Raw genomic sequence first — 23394 nt, forward strand, 5'->3', positions numbered from 1 at the left:
ACCTATCTATCCCTGTAAAGAAGAAATGATACATACCTTTTTTGAAGCTGATCCGGTCCGATCCTACAGCGGCAGAAGCTCTGCAGAGGACACAGCCAACAACAGCTGTGAAATGAATTGGGAGGGACGTCACCCATAGACTTACTATGGGGCTTCTGTTGTTGGCCATGTCCTCTGCACCCACCTCCACAGAGAAGCCGCCGCTGACAGCTCAGCGCGGGATCGGGCTGGATCGGCTTTAAAAAAAAAAAAAGTTATGTATACCAATCCCTTCTTTACAGGGTTAGATAGATTAGTGTTAGATTGTGGAGGTCTGTAGATGTAGAGATTTTAGTGTTAGGCCCCTTTCACACGATCGGACCGTTCAGGTCCGCCTGTCAGTTTTGACGGAGGACCTGAACGGGCGCTCCATGTTAGTCTATGGAGCGTCGGATGTCAGCGGAGACATGTCAGCTGACATCCGACCCGGTCCGATCCGCTGAAGAGCAGACGGATGGCCCTACGTCCAGGTCCGTCGCTGGCGGATCGGATCGGGGGAGATCTGACGAAAACGGACACGCTGTCCGTTTTTGTCCGATCCCTCCATAGGCGGCAGCGGCACCTGACAAGCCCCTCCCCGCTCAGTGAGCAGAGAGGGACCTGTCATCTGCCGGCTCAGCGGAGATCAACGGACAGATCTCCCGCTGAGCCGGCGGACCGAGGCGGGCTCCGTAGAAACGGAGTCTGCCTCATGTGAAAGGGGCCTTCGGGTGCACTTATCCTTTAATACTCCGATCAAAAGCAGAGGTTTGCATACACATGGTTATGGAAATATCCAGGGTAGGTAGAGGCATCTTAGGAGTGAATTGAAAGGCACATCTAAACACCTTATACAAAATTATTAATAATGACCAAATTGGAAAACAATGTCCACGGAGTCTCCCGATTTGGACATACAATCTGAACAAGCCTTCTCAACTGGTTCAACACAGAGGAACACTTGAAATAACTTTCCGGTCTCAGGAAACCTCTGCTAAAAATTATTATATCTACAACTCATGATGCATTGGTGTGATGGCAAGTGGGAAGAATGCTGACAGCTCAGGCTGGAGCTGCTACACCAAAAATTAGTACAGCGATCTCCCCTGTTGTGCACCTTCGACAGAAGCCTCTTCTGTCAGACCAGCTGCCATACACACAGTCCAAATGTTGGCCGGGTTCTACTGAACTGGGCGATTCCGCCTGGCATTCGGCCCATGTGTACTTGGCTTTACATTTGCAATCAAAGGGAAGAATTACTCCCTTACAGGTAGCTAAAAAGATCAATGGTGTCAGTGGGAACTTACCAGAGGCAGAAATTGCTCAAGGAACCCCTCGCAACATCTGGGAGGAACCCTAGGGCTTCATGTAACCCTGGTTGAGACAAACTGACCTAAAAAGTAACTGTACCAGAAGGGATGCAATAATTTTTCGGATGAAAAAAATATCCACCTGGCTCCTTTGTTTCTAAAAATTGACTTGTCCATCCAGGTGATGCTGACAGGGCCACCAGAGCCTTGAATTTTAGCAGGAATTGGCCAAAATTTGAGATGTGTATGGCCAATTTTCAGCACGAGGGATTCTACAGACCAAATAATTGTGTCCCTGCCATGTTACTAAGCCTACACCTTATTATTCCATTAGAAAAAAAATAAAATAAATAAGTTTTCAGAAAACAGTTTTCTTATTTAAAATAAAACTAATAAGGCAACACTCCCTCCCCCCCCCCTTTTGGATAGAGCATGGGAGTGTTACAACTCCTGTCAGAATTGTTTTTTTGCCATTTGTGTCCCATTGCTTTGATTTCCCTTCACTTCCTATTCCACGGCCAAACAGGGAGCAAAAGGAAATCCCTGCAAATTAAAAGGAATTCCTTGGGGACCCCCAGGTCACCAAAACTAGTGTCCCCAGTGGAAGTTTTCCCCTCTATTACTTTTATGGGGACAACCCAAAATGTGTTAGTTTTTCTTTTACTTTCAATAATAATGGTAAACAGTACAAATAGCGAGGATGAATCCCCCTAATGGGGGCACAAACAGCAATAAAAACCTGACAGTTTCTAATTCCTGTCCACTCTATCCAAAACGAAAAAAAAAAAAAAAAAGTTTTGCCTTTAGTTATACTTTAATGATCTTCACCAGACCTGGAGACAATCTAAAGCCTATAGGTCACTGTGGATTGTGGAGGAAAAGTCAAGTGATGCCTTGCATAACACGTGGTATTGCTATTGTTTTATCTAATATGTGTGGTGTGCAGGACTTCCCCCTCCCCTCACATAGGCGAGAAATAGATGGAAGAACAATGCATGCCCCGTGTTCTAGGACCCAGCATCTGACATAAATGGCTGAAGGAGGACTCTCTCTCTAAAACCGCCGTCTACGGTCATTGGCCACCTTAAAGGGTGCACCTAAGACATATACTTTCATGACTGGATTCAACAATTATTCTTTTATTCATTGCATTTTAGAACTGCATGGCAGCAGAATCTCCCAACCACAGTCTTAGGGCTATAATTCACACCAGCCGCTCAATGCAGAACCTACTGGCAGTGCACCCTGGCAGGATCACCACAGTGCTCATCTCTGGGCATCACTCTGAACACTTTTCATTCTTTTTAAACATACTTTATTGAAATGTCACAAAGACATTTCCTAAAGTTTATCTGGCCGCTGCACAGCATGAGGCAGTGAATTGCCTCACACTGTGCCACACAGGAAAAAAAAAAAAAAAAGGCAGTTAATACCTCTTTAACTTGTACAGGCTGACAAAGTGTGTCTTTTCTGCAGAGAAATCCTACGCAGTGTGTGCGGAATACTGCTGTACTCCACCCATCCCCTACCCTTCTCTGTTTGTTCCAAATACATACACAGATTTTATTCCAAGCTGTTGCCTCGACATCCAAAGGCTTACCCGCCCACTATGTAGGGAAAGGGTTCTTTGGAAATGTAGATCTGGGGGTTTGCCTACATCATTACAAACGTCGCTCTATGCAGCTGCCCCTGCAAGACTTTTACAAACCTAGTAATAACACAGGGAGTAATACTTTTCTCATGGTGGTGTGGGGTAAATTTGATGGTTTAGGTCAGTGTCCTCAAGTACCCCCAAAAGGCAATTTTTGCAGGTTTTCCTTTATCTTGCACAGGCGCTTTAAATCAGAGTCAATGGCTTGGTATTTTGAACAGCTATTTTAATGCAAGAGAAATTCCCAAAACATGGCCTGTTGGGGGTATTTGAGGACAGGTTTGAGAACCACTGGTTTAGGTGACTGCAGCCACATTAGTAAGCTTGCAATAAGAACCAAGTACATGATACATTTTATGTGCAACTTTACATTTTAGCGCGCACACTTTTTCGGCGTGTTCCCTTCACGGTCCAAGCACTGAAAAGGGAACATCCTGAAAATATAACTGTGCAAATAATGTATGATAGACACTACTCAGTTGTTTGAGGTAACTTGGACATAGTCCTTTGAAAGATAAAAGACTCCTCATAAATCACAATAGCTCTTTACGAGGTGCTTGCAGGGAAATACTGCATCTCTTTCCTATTCACTGGAGATGATAAAGTGAGGTTTACACCAAGACAGCTCTGGGTGGAAGAATTCCCTCAGGTCGGGAATGTCTTATCTAGCTTCCTTAGAAGAACTTATTTGCAGAGATCATTATGTCAGATTCCTGACATTCCAGGAAAACTCCCCCGGGGCCCTTATAGTACCCTAGAGCCTACAGGCCCCACCATCTTCCTCCCTGGAATGCCTCTCCCTCTAGCACTCTGATTACACACTTCACACCACCCTATAATGGAGAGCCTTCAAATGTAGCTCACTGAAAAACTATGCTAGGGAGGTCCAACAATACACAAAGTATCTCCTCAATCAAGATCAGAATTAAAGAGATTAACTGCATGTTTATATGTGTATGTGCTCAGGGCAAGGAACAGAGACTGGAATACAGGAGTGAATCTAACAAAAGCATTGCCTGAGCAAAATCTTTTCCATGTTTAGAGACTACAACCAAGAGAGCAAGTTGGGTCTAAAACCTAGAGCATAAAAAGTAAATGACATCACACCCCCCAGCTTTTGGGATATAGGTGGCACTTCTATATGCCAAATATATAGGCAAAAAGTAAACCCTTATCACAAAACAGTTTTAAGTGGGGCCACAGACTGCAAATTTCATCCGCTTCTGGACAAAGCGGTCAAATATTTGCTTAGTGAGTGTCTCAGCCTTAAGGACTGGTTCACACCTATGCAGGCTGCGGTTGATGCATTTTCTTTGTGTGTTACGCTCCCCCCCCCCCCCAACACTTTTTTCCTTCTTTGATGAGTTTTGCATTTTTTGGGACGGGTATGTTGTCTTGCAGGCGAAACCAGCAAAAACAGCATAAATGCACCAAAAACGCAAGCACTGCATTGTTTAAAGTGCTTTTGATGCATTTCCATAGAAGTCTATAGCCCTGTACACATGGGCTGAATGTCAGGAGACAATGGGCAGTTCAAAAAATAAAAACGGCCGACATTCAGCCCGTGCGTATGTCGGATGTGCATGCTGGAAAACCAGAAGCCGACCGACTCCCGATCAGCACTCTCAGCCAATGGCAGAGAGCACTGATCAGCAGTGGCGTCTCCAGCTTTCATATTTGGGGGGGGGGGGGGGGGGGGGGGGGGGGGCAACGAAAAACGCTAAATTTTATATATTTCTTATGCAGTCCAGAGGTCTTGTTACAAAATTTACCATGGTTTTATTCTCCACTACACTGACCTACCTGTTCACCCTGATCAGCTACACTTACCATTATACTAACCTACCAGATTCCTATACTGACCTACCTGTCCACTACACTAACCTACCCGATTCCTACCCGCTCCATTGGGGGAGGGGGGGGGCGTGTCACATCTTCCGCTCTGAGGGGCTCATGCTGGGACCCTTTAGTCTTTCACTTTTTTTTGGGGGGGGGGGGGGGTTACATCCCCCAAAAATGACTACCAGTTTCAACATTAACTCCTCAGATCGAAGGAGGTTACTCCCTCCAAAAACTGAAGGAGGACTATAAGTCCCAGCATGAACCCCTGAGATCTAAAGATGTAACCCCTTAGATCTCACAGGTTCATGCTGGGACCTGTAGCCCTGATTGGGGGCTTTGGTGAAATATCAGGGTTCTAAACAGACCCCTAATATCTCACTTTTGAGACAGAGAAAAGGGAGTAAGTACAGAGATTCCCCCTCCCTTTCTCTGCAGCCACAGCTGCACTGCACAGTGAATGAATGGGAAGTGCTCTGTTCTGAGCAGCTTACCATTCATTCACAAACTGAATCATAGTAAGCCCCCCTTTCCCCCCACAGCATCCAGGAGAAGAAGGGGACAGAGTGAAGCCATCAGTGCTGCAGGGAGCCATCACAGGGCTGAATCAAGACAGGTGGCAACCCTGTCTGGCCGACTTCTCCTACCAGAGGGTTGGGGAAACTGGGTGCCCCTTCTGCAGCATTCTCCTGAGCCAAGAGCCAGGGACCAGTGCTGTCCTTTTCTCTTGAAAAGCGAGCTGGGCAACACGGTGTGGGATATACAGGTCAATATCACTTTCAGGTGCAGGTGGAGTTATCTACCGCACTGCGGTGCCCGACAAATTAAAACCCTAGCCTGCCTCAGTGTATTGATATAGAAGAGGCTGGGACATTCATTTTTTTGTAGGGAGCAGCAGCGCGGTAGATTAATCCGCCTGCACAGGAAAGTGGTTAAATAATCCCTATTTCTGCCCATTATGGGCCCTGAGTTGCGGACGCCCATGCTCCATGTCAAATTCATTTAATTTGGGGGGGGCACAGGATGATGTTGGACCTGACCCTTTCCAAGAAACGAACTGCTGGAAAACGCACAGATGTGAACATGCCCCTTAGGAAACCATGTTAAATGGACTGTAGTATGTTTCTGCAAAACTGAAAAATGAAAAAGTGTAAACCAGGTCTATGTGTTCTTTTGCATAGAGATGGGTTTAAGGATCACTAAAGAGATAGATAGATAGATATTTTTAAATAAAACATGTTATACTTACCTCCACTGTGCAGGTCGTTTTGCACAGAGTGGCCTCGAACCTGATCTTCTGGGGTCCCTTGGCGGCTGTCTCGGCTCCACCCCGCAAGGACTCAAAACACCTTCATGTGAGCTCCCTCGCATGGTGTTGAGTGCTTGCGGACGCGCTCCTGTGATACAGTGAGCGGCTATGGCCTCCTGATGTATCACTCGGCCCCACCCCCCGGCGCGCCGTATCATTGGATGCAATTGACAGCAGCGCGAGCCAATGGCTGCGCTGCTTTCAATCCATCCACTGTAACCAATCAACGGCCAGGCTGAGCGGCGAAGAGGATGTCGGAAGCGAGCACGGGACTTTCGAGGGGTCAGGTAAGTAAAACGGGGGGGGGGGGGGCTGGTATTGTCGGATGTTTTTTCACCTTAATGCATAGAATGCATTAAGGTGAAGGAAAAAAAAAAAAAAAAAAAAAAAAAAAAAAAAAAGGAAGCTGCTTACCTTTACAACCCCTTTAGCCAGTTTTTCTAAAGTTAGAACGCCTTTAAAGAGGTTTTGCTAGTGGTCTCTCCTGGATTTCCAGTACCATCCAGCTGTGTCCGAGGAAGCCGGACATTACTGGAAAAAAAATGGTCAGAACCCAGGGGGACTCCCCACCATGCTTTCTTTATAAGGACTGTTGATCCAAGCATTTTTTTCTTTTCCCTAACATATAAGGGACATTAGCTATAGTTGTGCTCATAAGTTTACATACCCTGGAAGAATTTATGATTTCTTGGCCATTTTTCAGAGACTATAAATGGCACAAACTTTTTTCGCTCATGGTTAGTGTTTGGCTGAAGCCATTATCAACTGTTTACTCTTTTTAAAATCATAATGACAACAGAAACTACCCAAACGACCCTGATTAAAAGTTTACATACCCTGATTTTGGCCTGATAACATGCACACAAGTTGACACAAAGGGATTTAAATGGCTATTAAAAAGGTAACCATCCTCACCTGTGCTCTATTTGCTTTTAATTAGTTTGTGTTTATGAAAAGTCAGTGAGTTTCTGGACTCCTGACAGAATTTTGTGAACGTATGTACCGAAGACCGGTAGCAGCCTTACAAATCTGAGCCACAGATACCTGATGGCAGAAAGCCCAGGAGGTTTATACACCCCTGGTAGAATGAGCTCTCACGCTAAAGGGAGGAGCTTTAAGTTTCAGACCATAGGCCTGAAAAACCAATTGACCCAATTGGCAATGGAAACTTTAGAAGCTGCCTGCTGAACAGGTCTTACCCTGTCGTGGTGAAGGATCAAGTATGGTTCTCTGCACGAAAGGGCCGCCAACTCCGACACCCTTCTAGCTGAGGTGATGGCCATCAGAAAGGCTAGCTTGCGTGACAGCAAGGCTAATGGGGGAAGCAAACGAGTTGCCCCCTGCATAAAAGGTTCAGACCAGCGAATGGGAGGCTAAAGGCCTTTGGAAGAATACTGACAGGGCCGTAATATGACCCGTGATTGTACTCAAAGCCAATTTGATTTCCACAGCTGACTGTAGAAGAGAGAATTCTCTCAATCATGTATTTCTGAGGATGCTATTTTCTGGCTTCACACCAAGTAATAGAAGTCTTCCAGACCTTATGATAGATCTTCCTAGTGACAGCTTTTCTAGCATCCACTAAGGTAGACACCACTGGTCCCAAGATGGCACGGTCCTTCAACACCCTGGCTTCAATAGCCATGCTGTCAAATTTAGAGAGACTGCAAATTGGGGTGGAATACAGAGCCTTGAGACAGTAGATCAGGGTGACGTGGAAGTGTCCAGGGCCCGTCTATTGCCAATCACACAATCTCCGGGAACCAGGGCCTTCTGGGCCAGACTGGTGCCACCAGAATGACTGGGAGTCCCCTCTCTCCGAACCCTGGGGTGGGGGGGGGGGGGGAGCATAAACCAGGGAGTACTAGCTCCATGGAGCTACCAGAGCATCCGCTCCGATTTCTAAAAGATCCCTGGTTCGGGACACAAACTGCTGTAGCTTGTTGAACCTGGATGCCAATAGGTCGACCTCTGGCCATCTGGCAAATTTCCTGGAACACCCCTGGGTGTAGGGACTTCCCCCGGGCCAATCTGGTGGTGGCTGAGATAACCTGCCTTCCAGTTCTCTACCCCCGGGATATGGACTGCCGATATCATTGGCACATGTCCCTCTGCCCAGGCTAGTATGTGATTCGCCTCCTTCAGAGCTGAACGACTCCTGGTACCGCCTTGGTGGTTTATATAGGCCACTGCAGTGGCATTGTTGGACTGAACCTTGATAGAGCAGTCCTGAAGCATAGGCAATGAGAGCTAATGTGAGAAGGGTTGAGGTAGTGTCTCAGTCCCAAATTCATCTGTACAACACAGAAAAAAAAATGGTCACACCTCAGGCAGTAAATGTAAAAATATGAAAAAACTTTATCATACATTTAAAACATATGTACCACAATAATAAAGACATAAATGATGAACATGAATGGAGCTGCATAGAGTTCATATGAAAAAATTAGATATGCGGGATCTGAAAGCACCATACAGATACCCCAATCGATCTAGCGCTGCTGCGTGAATGATAGGCAATTCTCGCTTCCTCAGGAGAGGCGCAGGTAGGTATCTGGAGATAAAAATATGGTCATAAGTTTACATACCCTGGCAGAATTTACGATTTCTTGGCCATTTTTCAGAGAATATAACATTTTTTTACTCATGGTTAGTGTTTGGCTGAAGCCAATCATACAACTGTGTTTACTCTTTAAATCATAATCCCAACAGAAAGTACCCAAATGACCCTGATCAAAAGTTTACATACCCTGGTGATTTTGGCCTGATAACATGCACACAAGTTGACACAAAGGGGTTTGAATGGCTATTAAAAAAAAAAAAAAGGTAACCATCCTCACGTGTGTGTGTGTGTGTATATAAAAGGTCAATGAGGTTCTGGACTCCTGACAGACCCTTGCATCATTCATCCATTGCCGCACTGACGTTTCTGGATTCTGAGTCATGGGCAAAGCAAAAGAATTGTCAAAGGATCTGCGGGAAAAGGTAGTTGAACTGTATAAAAACAGTAAAGGGATATAAAAAGATATCCAAGGAATTGAGAAGGCCAATCAACAGTGTTCAAACTCTAATTAAGAAGTGGAAAATGAGGGGGTTCTGTTGAAATCAAACCACGGTCAGGTAGACCAACTAAGATTTCAACTGCAAGGAAAATTGTTGGGGATGCAAAGAAAACCCACAAATAACTTCAGGTGACATACAGGACTCTGAAAACATGTGGTGTGGCTGTTTCAAGATGCACAATAAGGAGGCACTTGAAGAAATATGGGCTGCATTGTCAAGTCACCAGAAGAAAGCCATTACTACGCAAATGCCACAAAGTATCCCGCTTACAATACGCCAAAAAGCACAGAGACAAGCCTCAAACATTCTGGCACAAAGTCAAGACTCCACTCACAGACTCCATCCGAAAGTACTCTATCAGTAGATACTTGTTCAGGGATCTTAGTTCCAAAATGGGCCTTGTGTCCCTATTTGGTTTCTGAACCCTAAATAGGTTTAAGTAAAACCCTGTGTCCCTGGACCCAGGGCTTCTTCTGGCCCTGCAGCTTGCCTCTGGCCCTAGCGCCCTGTTGGCGGCGGAACCTCCTTTCACGCTGAGACATTGGAGGAAGCAGTCCATGAGGTTTTAAAGAGGGACGTCTGGTGCTTTTCTTCACAGGAAGTAGAGAACTCTTCCCTCCGGAGATCTTTTGGATATATTTGTCTAAATCATCAAATAAAGATTCCCCATGAAAAGGGAAACCTGCCAATAACTTTTTACAAGGAAGCTTGGCTGACCAGTTCTTAAGCAATATGAAGTAGTCTGTGCATATGAATAGTCTGCGCATATGTACAGACGAGAGAGCCAGGCGAGAAGCCTGCTGTATTGAATCCTTTAAAAAGGCATCAATAGCAAAACACAGCGCTCGAGAAATATCTGCCTTACTTTCTGGCAGATCATCCTCCTGGTTAGGCCTATCAGGCCGTTTGACCCGATCTTTTACAGACTGGCAGATACCAATTGCTGCAACAGCTGGCTGAATAGCTGAACTGGCCAAAGAAAAGGAAGCCTTTAATAATGACTCCAATTTCTTGTCAACAGGGTCTTTCAAACCCTGTGCGTGATCTACTGGAAAAGTTAAAGTGGATGTAAATCCAATGTCATCCTTTCTAAACTACTGCCATAGGAATTATCTATAAGGATATACATGCCTCCTGCATGTATCTTTACCTGTCAAATGTCTCCCCTCTGTCTGTTATTAGACCCGAAAAACTGCATATTCTGTGGGTGGGTCTGTTGTCTGGAGCTCGGTGGGTGGAGTCGTGATGTCAGTAGACTTCCCGCCCACCTCTACACTCCCCTTGTCAATATGCATTTTCTCCTGTGTATTTCTAACACTGAACTTCTGCTATGATCTCTAACATCCAGTGAAAAGACAGGAAAGTAACCACATGACTTCAGCATGCCAAATCATGCTGAGGTGTGGAACAGCCAATCCTTGCAGAGCTGCTGAAGAAAGGAGTGGGAGCGAATTAAATACTGCATGTCTTAGGCCAGTGCACAAGATATGTAAATCACCTGTCACTCACAGCAAGGGGGAGGATTTGACAAAGTTTTTCTCAGTTTGTCAAGATTTATCTCACTGAATAAAAGAGGATTGCTCAGAGATGGATTAACTCTGTATGGCAAGACTGGGCTCAAATGATAGGAAATCTTATACTCTACAGTATGATATAAAAAAAAAATACATTTGTGTTTACATCCACTTTAAGTTATTGTTTAAAGGAAGAGATAGCTTGAATCTACTGCTGGCATGCTCCATTTTTAATGAACTTTTCATCCATGGGATATAAAAAAGGTAAAACCTCTTAGGAGGAACAAAAATCCTGTCAGGATGTTCCCAATCAACATACACCGCCTTTTCCAACAGGGGGTGTAGAGGGAAAGCCTGTGTGGCCTGAAGAGGCCTCAGGGATCCCAAAGAGGACCGGGGGGGCTCAGTCACCTCTGCAAGAGGCAAATTAAAGGCAGAAGGAACCATTTCGGTCAGAGTCAGGATCAAAAGCCTCTGCGACAGAGGCAGACATCAACTGGATATCTTCTTGTCCACATTGCTCGGAAGCAGACTCATCTGCCGGGCCCTCCACAGAGTACTGAGCTTTAAGCTCTTCCCCATCCTCAACCCATTCCTGCTCCAGACTAGGAAAGCTCCGGGGAGAGGGATCTGTCACACTTTTTTCTAGCCTGCAGGATGGAGGCAATCATGCCAGCAATCCTGTGCTTTAACCCGGCTAGGGCCGAGGACAGTTCATTCTTAGTGATAAAGGGTGAAGCAGCAGTGTTGACTGTAGGCACAATACCAGATAGGCACAGCGGCTCATATTGCCTGGAAGCCTCTGTTCTTTCAGGGGATACAAAACTAAGGATACGACTAGGTTCATCAGGAACTGACATCGGTGTTAGCCCCGCTCCTCTTTTTTTTCCCCAAGCCCCTATGTAACACTTGGTGACTCATGTGACCCGGTAGGGAAAGAGTGAACCGCTGCAAGTGTCTGTTTAGAGCCTGCTCCGTGTCCCACAGCTGCCTTCTGGAAGCACTGCATGCTTGGCCTATACAGCTTAGATAAGCTGGGTGTACCCTGGAACGTTCGGTGCGTGAACACGTGCGTGGTCCCGGCAAATGGGCGTGGCTGTATTCGCATATGATGTGAATCCTCGTGCGCCCAGATAAAGGCTACTACGCATGTGCGGCGAATGACCAGCCTCTAGCTAGCTTGACTGATTGTTACAATTACTGGGACACCCCACAAGAATATTAAAAAGGGGTTTCACTTACCCATCCAGGCGCAGGGCAGTTCAGAAATTAAGAGCCCAAAATTCACCCATCATGGCGGGTTCCTTTCACTTGAGGACCTTCAAGGACTGGGTACCCTTTTCAAGTTTAGGGTCCACTCCCTTGGACCTGTAAAGCACCCTACAGGAATGCCTTAGCGCTGTAGTGTCCAGGATTCCACTTCGCAGGGTCCAGGGACATCGCATTACAGGCAAAACCTCGCAGGATCTTAAGTCTTCTTTGCGAGGCTTGGGTACCATTTATCTAAGCTTATAAAGCCCATGTCAAACGGATTCGATCTGTCAATCCCTTGATTCATTTAAGAACCGTTTGTAGGACTAGAGACCTGGAGCTCAGAGATCTCAAACAAATCGTGCCATCCACCTTGCAGACACTGGTAAAAAAAAACTGAAGTACTTCCTGTATGGGAGGGGTTATATAGGGGATCACTTCTTGTCTGAAGACAAGTGTATGTCATTCCAAAATATTTAAAAAAAAACACACACACACACACACACACACACACACACTTCTGCATACATGCATATTTTCCTATGTTTTATCACTTGAATCAGTCGTGGGTACTAAGCATGCTACAAATGACCAAAAAAAACCTTTGTGAAGTATACAGGACGTGTAGTAACAAGCCCTGTCAGGTTTATAAACAAAGCCGCGGCCTCGCCTAAAAACTCATGCCCGCAGTGCCTCCGGACCGGCGTGGACACCGCGCCGGGCCTGAAGAGCTGCGGGCAAGGAGTTTTTTAGGTGAGGCCGCGGCTTCGGCCTGGTCTTCGAGGCCGGACGCCGCGGACTAGGCCGAAGCCGCGGCCTCGCCTAAAAGCTCATGCCCGCAGCGCCTCGGGACCGGCGCGGTTTCCAAAAAAAAAAACTAGATTCGAATCGTGAATCGAGTTTTTTTTAAGAGAATCGAAGATTTTTTGTTTTTGCCATCTGTGTCCTATTGGGAAGATTCCCCTTCACTTCCTGTCCCATAACCAAACGGGAAGTGAGAGGAAATCCCTGCAAATAAAGGAAGTTTTTTGAGGACCAGCACTAGTGTCACCAGAACTAGTGTCCCCATTGGAAGATTTCCCATCTATTACTTTTTTGGGGACAACCCATTTGAGATCATCCTTTATTTCAATGATAAAAGTAAACAGGACAAATGGAGAGTAAATCTCCCTAACGGGGGCACAGACAGCAATAAAAACTGACAGGAGTTCTAATCCCACTTCACTCTATCCGAAACTCTTAGGTTGGCCAAAGAGGGATTGGAAGGGTTGGGGGCTGTCTGGATGGGGGGAACCAGGGGTACTGGGGAGAATAGGCAATGGAGTTTTTTTTTTTACCTTAAGGCAGGGGTAAGCAACCTTAAAGCGGAAGTAAACCCCCCTATTGTTTTCAGCCAAGGAAGCTGCCATCTTGGCCACTGTTTAATCTGCAACTGCCATGATGCTGCACATGTGATCAGTTATGACACCAGCCATTGGATGGTTTGACAGTTTGGTCACGAACACAACCAATGTGACAGCTAGCATTTCCGGCATGCTGGGAATGTTAACCTGTTTTTTAAATTATCAAATTGATGGGTTTACGCCCCCTTTAAAGAGGTGGAGATCAACCTGAATAACAGGCACAGTGTCGCCGAGTGTCACCTTCTCACACCTGATGTAAACTTCGTATTGCCGTACTACCATGTCACAATCGTGTGCATTGCACGACAATCATGGGTTTAAATCAGGTGGTGATGAGGCAACATATAGCCTCCTCAACATCTGTCAAACACACTAATCGATTTTCAGAGGAGCAGCAATGTCTGTTGCACTTATTAATGAGCCCTTAGTTGCATTCGGCAGCGGCACCCTTAGGGCTCGTTCACAGGTAAAGTTCACAGTTGGAAAACCCCTGTGGTCGAGTCGCAGTTTTACCGCACTCAATCCCTACTGCTGTTAGCTGCTGAGGCAGCAGCCAAAAGTGTACACATGCAGGAATTAAACCCTCTGTGGCTTTTGGTGGGTGCTACCACTTACCAATCATGACCCATTCATGTAAATGGGGCAACACTGCAGGCAAAACAAAACCAGAGAAATTCCCAGCTCAACTTATGGACCAGACTGTAAACAGTCAAATTATCCTAACAGTTTGATTTAAAACAGGGGTTTAGTCTGCACACATTTGCAAATACATGCGTAAGCTACAGAGCCCCGTTAAGGCACCCCAGTATTTTCTGTAGTCCGAATTTTAAAAGCCACCACAGTTAAAGCACATGCATTATGAGGGATAGGCAGAGGGCAAGTGAGCCTGGAGGGAACCCACTCATCAAAAGGCACAAGAGCGCACTGGACACCCAGTACATAGCACTATGGCAGCAAAAGTGTCCAGTACGTCTCCCATCACCAATATTTCAACACTTATTGAATTATCGTGTCAAAAAAAAAAAAAAAAAAAAAAAAAAGCATTTTTCCAAGTACGACCAAAAGATATTCTGTCTACCACAAGATATGTATTATTTTTGTTAACTTCTTTATTAATAAAGCTATTGCTGAATAAGAACACTCATATCCGAAATGTAATCTTTGGGGCAAAATAAGTCTCTTTGTGATAACAGACTAGAGAGCTCAGGTCTTTTTTACACTTGTAAAATATAACAAAATGCTTTCAATGGCAGATTTACAAACCAAATGGGGTTAATAGGAGAAGTTTGTTATTAAGGTTTACATATACGTGGTGATCTGGAAAAAAACAAACAGCACATATCTTTGTCAAAGGAGATAGTAACAGAGGAGACCGAAAAAAATAAATAAATACAATCTGTATCACTTGTGAGAACAGCCTGCATACTGTTGAATAAATGCAATACTGTGAAATAATATCTACATATGTATGCTTATCTTTTGCTGCCATGATGGGAATTAGGGAAACCACTTACTGTCCAATCGTGTCTGCTTTCCATCGATGCTGCATATCTTTGTGTAGGAATCCTCAATGGTTGGATCATAATCGGAAACAAAGTATGACTGGAGAAACAAAAAATAAAAATATATATTAATACAACTTGTTAATGTGAATCATAACCGCCCCTACTGCTATAGTCTAACAACAATAAGCTATAATGCAAAGCTCTCAAATGTCTTAATTTTCATGTTGGAATAATAAATTCCCCAAAGTCAAATACAGACAATTGCTAAACAGGTTTTACTTGGAAACATTTCCACTGCCAATCCATGGAAAAAAATGACAGCGCCCCTGATATCTTCCCCAGCAAGAAATCCATCTTTGCTCTCGAAGCAGAGCTTCTAGGTATGTGACAATGTTTGGTCCTGAATTACCCATCTCCAGGCCCATTACTGTTGGCCACTGGCAATCACCAAGTGCAGCCACTTTGGGGAGGAAACATCTTATACACGGGCAGACTCAGACACCAGAGCTAACTCAGGGTGAACTCCAGCAGTGCGGTGAGCATGGATGGAGGAGAATACCTTGCTAGTGGAAAGGGGACGATCAAGGAGGCATGGTCACATTCAAACTATATCTAAAAGGAAATCAAGTAGGGAAGCGTTAAAACCCCTGCTTGTTTGCCATTTGTGTCCCACTGGGAAGATTTTTCTTTACTTTATTTCATGAAGACACAAGAGGAAGTGAGAGAAACCCCTCTGGAAAGGATGATTTCCAAGTTTATAGAAGACTTCCCACTTCTGTTCATTCTAAGTTTCCAGTCCTGGCCACCATACGAAAGGATAAAAACTTTTTTTTTTTTTTTGGGGGGGGGGGGGGGGGGGGTTACTACTCAAACCAAAAACAGGAAGAAAACATTTTTGGCTTTTTTAGATATGATTTAAAAGTGAACCTGTGGGCAACTTATGGATATGCATCTTCACATGCATCAATCATCTACACACTTTTAACAAGAATGTTTGCAACAAGGTGCACATCACGGCAATGCAGATTAATGTATGTTATGTATATTAGCATGTTGCAGACCAACATATTAACGCAACTCCAATTAGGAAGTCAACATTTGCAAATTACACCACACAGAGTTTAAAGGACTCCTAGAAAATAATAAAGAACATATGCAGACACCTCTTGGTTAACAAGTTGCTATCAGTTTACAAAGTCTACCACATGAACAGGTGCTCTTAATTTCATTTTCCTTCAAGGTAAAGGCATTGTGGGCAGCATAGTGGTGTAGTGGGTAGCACTTTCACCTAGCAGCAAAAAAAGGGTCGCTAGTTCGAGTCCAGACCACGATACCATCTGCCTGGAGTTTGCATGTTCTCCATGTGCCTGCGTGGGTTTCCTCCGGGTACTCCGGTTTCCTCCCACACTCCAAAGACATGCTGGTAGGTAATTGGATCCTGTCTAAATTGGCCCTAGTATGTATGAATGTGAGTTAGGGACCTTAGATTGTGAGCTCCTTGGAGGTAGGGACTGATGTGAATGTACAATGTATATGTAAAGCGCTGCGTAAATTGACATCGCTATACAAGCACCTGAAATAATAAATAATTGTAAGCCTTCCTACCTGTACCTCGTGTTTTGCACCTGCATATAAATTGATTGTGTAGCTTTATGGTATCATTTGTTGCTCTGTACGCACAGCCTATAGTAACGTAAATCATCACATTCCAATGTCAGCAGTTTTTGTCAGTGTTCAAACATGAGGCATACCGCCTGGTACTGCACAAGTTAGTGCACGATCTCAGTCTGTAGTCTAAAAACTGACATTTCCTGTGAAGAAACTACATCTCACAATCCCCATGTCTCTCTCCCTGGGTACTAGGGCAGGTGAGAAGTACACAGTAATTAGATCCACCAGACACAAACAGGCAGAGAATTTGCTGACACACAGAGAGCTCACTAATGTGATTTTTTACATTAGGGCTCCCATATTTGTGATTCAACACAGGGCAGGTGGCAATGAATGCATTGGACGCTATGCAGCCTGGGAAAGGAAGCCGCTTTGTTCCTGTAGCAAATAGAGACAGGATAGCTGTAGAAATGCATGGACATAGGGGAACTGATAAACTAAGACACTACGAGCTACAGCCAAACATATGAGCCTATCATTAAGGTAACTGACACCAAATATCTAGTTAAACTCATAATACAATTAATGTATTTGTGAACCATCACCTTGTGAAGGAACTCAGTCTAAAAGGCAAGGCAAAACACTAATCTATATACACACACACACACACACACACACACACACACACACTTAAGTGATCACATGACCTCTGTGCTTAGCTGCATAAAGGGACTTAGAGGTGGAGACTGTAAGGGGGGGAGTCAGCAAGAGGCAAAGAAATAGCAGTACACAGATCTGGGGGGGTGTTGTTACGTCAGCAGAAGTCTAGGCAATTGGAGGACAGACAGGCTGTTCTACCAGCATAGACAGAAAACTGACCACACTGTTCTCATGCCTAGCATGGTCAGTTTGAAGGCAAGCAGATAGACTGGCAGGGTCACCAGGTATTTCACACAAAGAAAGCAATACAAAAGAGAACAGAATACTCACTAACAGAAGAAGAACATGATACAACAGACACATACCAGGAATATGAAATGATGGGATAACACTCTTTAACCACTAAGCTACCGCCCACCGTCATATGACGACGGGACGAGGCAGCTGTTGTTCTGGGCGGACGTCATATGACGTAATCGCCCTCCCGAGCCACTAGGGGGCGCGCACGCAATTGCCGGGTAACAGAGCAGGACCATGGATCTGTGTACGTAAACACAGATCCACGTCCTGTCAGAGAGGAGAGGAGACCGATGGTATGTCCCTTGTACATAGGGACACCGATCGGTCACCTCCCCCAGTCAGTCCCCTCCCCCCACAGTTAGAATCACCTCCCTAGGACACACATTAACCCCTCGATCGCCCCCTAGTGTTAACCCCTTCCCTGCCAGTCACATTTACACAGTAATCAATGCATTTTTATAGCACGGATCGCTGTATAAATGTGAATGGTCCCAAAAATGTGTCAAAAGTGTCCGATATGCCCGCTGCAATATCGCAGTCACAATAAAAATCGCAGATCGCCGCCATTACTAGTAAAAAAAATAAATAAATAAAAATGCTATAAATCTATCCCCTATTTTGTAGACGCTATAACTTTTGCGCAAACCAATCAATATACGCTTATCGAGATTTTGTTTTTACCAAAAATATGTAGAAGAATACATATCGGCCTAAACTGAGGAAAAAATTTGTTTAAAAAAGAAAAAAAAAAAAAATTGGATATTTATTATAGCAAAAAGTAAAAAATATTGTGTTTTTTCAAAAAATTGTCCCTCTTCTTTTGTTTATAGCGCAATAAATAAAAACCACAGAGGTGATCAAATACCACCAAAAGAAAGCTCTATTTGTGGGGAAAAAATGATAAAAATTTCATTAGGGTGCAGTGTAACATGACCGCGTAATTGTCAAAGTGCGACAGTGCTGAAAACTGAAAAATGGCTTGGGCAGGAAGGCAGAAAAAAAAAAAAAAAAAAAAAAAAAAAAAAAAAAAGCATATTAATGTGCTTATCAAACAAAAACATTTGGAGAAAATTTTTTTTTACTCACCTTTAAATGCCTGTTTCTAGGGGGTCCCTCGTAGTTTGTCTGCTTCGGCACCTGGGCTCCTGACGTCAATTCCCTCGGAGCAGGAAGGGAGATCGCCTCTCCCTCCTCCCTCTCGTCAATCATCTGGGACACGTGACCGGTCCCAGATTGTGCAGCCAGAGACGGCGCGGCACAGCCACAGCCGGGCGCCCACAGTTAAAATGCCGGCGCTGCCGAGCGGAGGGGGGGGTGACGAGCGGGGCTTCGATCCCCCGCATCGCTGGACCCTGGGACAGGTAATTGTCCGATTATTAAAAGTCAGCAGCTGCAATATTTGTAGCTGCTGACTAAAAAAAAAATTTAAGTGGGAACCCCGCTTTAAAGCCCAACTCCAGGCACATAAAAAAAAAAAAAAAGTCTGGAGTTGTGCCCACACTGCACGGGTCGATTACTGGTTTTGTCCAGGGGAGAGGAGAAAGCTGTATACTCACTAGAGGTGAAAAGGGTGCCAATCCAACAGCGCACTGTTCCTGATGTCTTCATGTCCAGAGCAGGTCTATGGGCTTAAGCACGTCAGGAACAGTCCCCTGCACAAATACCTGGGGGGGGGGGGGGAATCAGGAGCCACAGGGACCAATCTTGTGCAGGGATGATTAGGCAAGTATATCTGTTCTCCAATCCCTATACACAAAAATGAGCAGTTGACCCGTGTAGTGCATGCACAGCCCCACTGCATTGCAAAACTTCTCTTCTGACCGGAGTTGGGCTTTATTATTACACCACACAAGCCCTTATCTACCAAACACTGGAACATTTATAAGCCATGCAGATCATGCTTCTTTTGGTGATCAAACCCAGGACCCCAGTGCTGCAAGCCGAATTACCAACTTAACCAAGTTATTAATTCTAGATACCAACTACCATTTCACCCAAGCTTGTCGCTACAATAATAAACTTCCTGAACTTTTTTTGGGGGGGGGGGAGCCAAAACTGCCCCCCCCCCCCAAATGAGGAAGTGGGAAAGCATATGCATCCAGAATGCATTAGACCTACACAGGCTCCAGTCTGCAGACGACCGCTTGTTAAATGTAAGATCCCATTTACAAGCATTCACTGAAGGAGGCAGACGGCCATAACACAGCAGGCCTCTCAGGGACACCACGGGCTGCCAGACAGCAGCAAACAAGGTGCTGACAGAAATAACTACCTTGGACTTTGTTCACATCCTGACACAAATAAACAAGTCACAGCCATACGCTATATCAGCGCAGAGCAAAGCTGCCCTATTAAATAAACAGTGCGACAACATAAGCCACTGCAATATAATATTCAGGGTACCCCATGGAAGGTCTGCTAAGGAATTCATGGTAAACCTTACTTGATGTGATTGTAGCCGTATTAGTGCAATTGTGACAGAGAAAAAAGGGGACATACCCCGAAAGCTTGTCCTGAAAAATTGTTAGTGCATTTATAAAAAAAAAAAAAAAAAAAAAAATCCAACAAACTGACATGAAAAACAAAAATTCTACAGCAAGACCAGCTTTACAGCTGCTAGAATGTACTGGTCTTCCAAATTTAAAGGGAGAATTTTTTTTTTTTTATAGTAGAACTAGTTATTCTTTAAACAAATGAGCTTATTAAAAAAGGAGAATATAAAAAATAAAAATGGTTGCAAAATATTAAAACTGAAAAACATTACTGTGTCCTTCGGTTATGAAGGAGAAGAAAAATAATCTTCTGAGATGATGTGGTTTGGTTCTGCAGCATTGTCTCTTTAATGGGATAGGAAAACCAATAGGTTGAAGGTTCTACCCCTTCTCACTAACCTCAATTGAATTCCACATAATCTAATGGGAACCACAGGAATGACAGATAAATATTTTTTTTTAAATGCTTGTTGCATAAGAGATACCCAGGAAACTCTTCTACCAGTATTTTGATACAGATCCATGATGACACCACAGTGAGATCAAACATTAAAGGTAATGTTGTGCACTAGCAGCAACTTGCCTTGACTGTATAAACAGGAAATAATATTCTTTTATAATGGATCATTTACTTACTGATCTCCAAAGGAGGGAAATGGCAAAGAAAAAAAAAAAAAAAAAAAAATTACAAACCCCAGAACTTAAAGCGGTAGTAAAGTCTGCTTTGCGATTTTTACCTACAGGTAATATCTCCTATACAGGCACCCTTTAGGAGATAATCTCACTGGATGCAGCTGGTAAGGTCATCATCACACACACTCTGAAGGTCCAGCATTCCGTGGAGGGCTCCTACGAGCATGCTCGGGAGTGACGTCATCGCAGCTCCAGCCACTCATAGCCGGAGTCCGCGAACCCTAGAAGGAAGATTGGGGGGGCTGGATAAAAGAGCTTCGGTCTAAGCCAAGCATTTCATAAGGTGCTAGTATGCGATGCACATTATGCATTGCATACTAGCACATTATGCAACACAACATAACTGTTTCAACTCAGTATGGCAATCTTTACATACATACTTTAGTCCAGCTTGGACCAAAGTACGTACGTAGGTGCCATACCTGTTGAATCTCGATGAAAGCTGGAAATCACTGGACTACAGGGATCTTCAGTAGCTTCCAGGTACTGTGCTGAGCGGCTGCCCTCCTACATTTTGAAAACAGGTGGTCGCTCGCTTGGTATGGGCACCATTCAGAGAACATTTTTCATTGTTGCAATGAATGCAAAGCATTTCTTTGAACACAATGGATAGGTGGGGAGGTGACTTCACCATATCCACCTCATCCATTCATAAAACACTTTACATTGATTGAGAAAATGCACATGGGTTGATTTACTAAACCTGGAGTGCAAAATCTGGTGCAGCTGTGCATGGCAGCCAATCAGATTCTAACTTCAGCTTGTTCAATTACAGAAAAAAAAAAAAAAAACCTGGAAGCCGACTGGTTGCTATGCACAGCTGCACCAGGATTTTGCACTTTCCAGTTTTTAGTAAATCAAGCCCAAAGTGTTCTCTGAATGGCGTCCATGCTGAGTGAGCGACTTCCTGTTTTTAGTAAGGGCAGGGCAGGCTCTTGGCACGGGCCCCAGAAGCTAATGGAAATCACTGTAGTAGAGGTGTCTAATGGTGCGTGACCCTCACAACATAAATCCATGATTAGCAGACAGGCTTTGGTGGACAGCTACTTCACAACAAGCTCCCCCACCTTCTCACCTTTCACTGCAGGCACTTATGTGGCATCTTACCCGCTTATAAATAAAAAGGGGGGAAGAAAGACAGGAGACTATGTTGCAATTGAGGAATTTAAGACAATTTCTCAAACCCTCGATAGATTTATTGCGAGAATGGTTGTTTGTTCCTAAGATAATAAAGCGGACTATATTTCAATGTTTTAAAGAGAAAAATTATATAGTTACATAAACCCAACAAAAAGTACTGCGGTCATTTCATGCCAAAATATGAAGTGTTGTGTATCGCTTTTTTTCTATTTTTATATGTACTGAGTTTGGGTGTTGCATGCTATCTCATGTTCCTTTATTAGTATTTTTAAAATAGGTGGTAAACAGTGCAAGAACCTCCGCACAGATAGAACAAGGATGGTACAAGACATTTCTGGCTGGGTAAAAATTAAAAAAAAAAAAATAAATTTTTTTAGGGAGGAAAGACTCTTGTTGACAACTCTAACACTACCTAGTTTTAAGCATAGGCACTGATGGTGTGGGTAGAGCTTGTACAACGAGTACCTCCAGAGCATACAACCCAGGATGGATTCACTGGTAGCAACTGCCAAGTAGTACAGGACAGTAGGCAAGAATATAGTCATTGTCTGGCCAAAGGGTCAGTTACCAAGGAGTCAGACAACCAGAGCAAGATACCAGGATGAAGACCGAGGTGAGGTCGGAAAACAAAACACAAAAACAAAAAAACGCAATAACAGATTTCATAACTATACACACACAGGAACAAAAAAAAAAAATTAAAAAAAAAATAAATAAAGAAATATTCTGGTTTCCATCGCTGGGCTTCGGTATAAAACTATGTTGGGAAAAATGGTCTGTCAGCCTATAAAAATTAATCAGATTCACATCAGCAATGGAAAAATGTAGGTAATCTCAAAAACGCTGGAGAGAAGTCACCTGTGTAGATTAGACTGCTTTGCAAAATCCCTTAAAAAAAAAAAAAAATGAATATTTAGGCTCGGTTCACGCTGATCGCACAGGAACGCTGCGTATCCCCATTCTCTGGCTCAGGGACGAAATCAGGGCCGAATCTTTGTCCGATTTCAGCCCTGAAACTGAGCTGAAGACGCACAGAGTTTGTGCAGTGCGTTCCGCAGCCGTCCCAGCAATTTGTGAACCGGCTCCATAGAGAGCCAGTCACATTCTCCTGCTATGCGAATTGGATGGGGGGGGGGGGGGGGGGGGAACCCGCATCCAATTAGCAGAGGTGTGAACCCAGCCTTAGAGTAACTATAGGCAAAACTTTTTTTTTTAACTAATTTTGGATAAAGGGAGGGTTATAACCCGTTGGTTAATTTTTTGGTTAATTTTTTGCCATCTGTGCCGCATTGGGTAGATTTACCTTCACTTCCTGTCCCATAGCCAAACAGAAAGTGAGAGAAATCCCTGCAAATTAAGAGAATCCCTTGGGGACCCTCAGGCCACCAGAATTAGTGTCCCTATTGGAATATTTGCCATTGATTACTTTTCTGGGGACAACCCAAAATGTGTTACTTTCTTTTACTTTCAATAATAATGGTTATGGAAGCTCCCTAACAGGACACAGACAGCAATAAAATTCTGACAGGTGTTCTAATCCATCCCCACTCTGTCCAAAATGAAAGAAAAAGTTGAGGAAAAAGGCTATAGCTACTATAAAACTAAGACAATATAAATGATTAAAGTAATGTCATA

The 23394-nt window shown here is 44.2% G+C and overlaps 1 protein-coding gene across 2 annotated transcripts in view; it reads right to left on the reverse strand.

Moving 5' to 3' along the window:
• Positions 1 to 23394, reverse strand: part of RRAS (RAS related) — a 134040-nt gene that overhangs the window by 24229 nt on the left and 86417 nt on the right. For both annotated transcript variants that reach the window (XM_073602171.1, XM_073602170.1), the window contains exon 2: positions 14873 to 14960. In XM_073602171.1, coding sequence (XP_073458272.1) covers positions 14873 to 14960 — 88 coding nt within the window. The remainder of the gene's footprint in view (positions 1 to 14872; positions 14961 to 23394) is intronic.

The sequence above is a fragment of the Aquarana catesbeiana genome, linkage group LG10 (genome assembly GCF_042186555.1).
Source record: "Aquarana catesbeiana isolate 2022-GZ linkage group LG10, ASM4218655v1, whole genome shotgun sequence".
Lineage (NCBI taxonomy): Eukaryota > Metazoa > Chordata > Amphibia > Anura > Ranidae > Aquarana > Aquarana catesbeiana.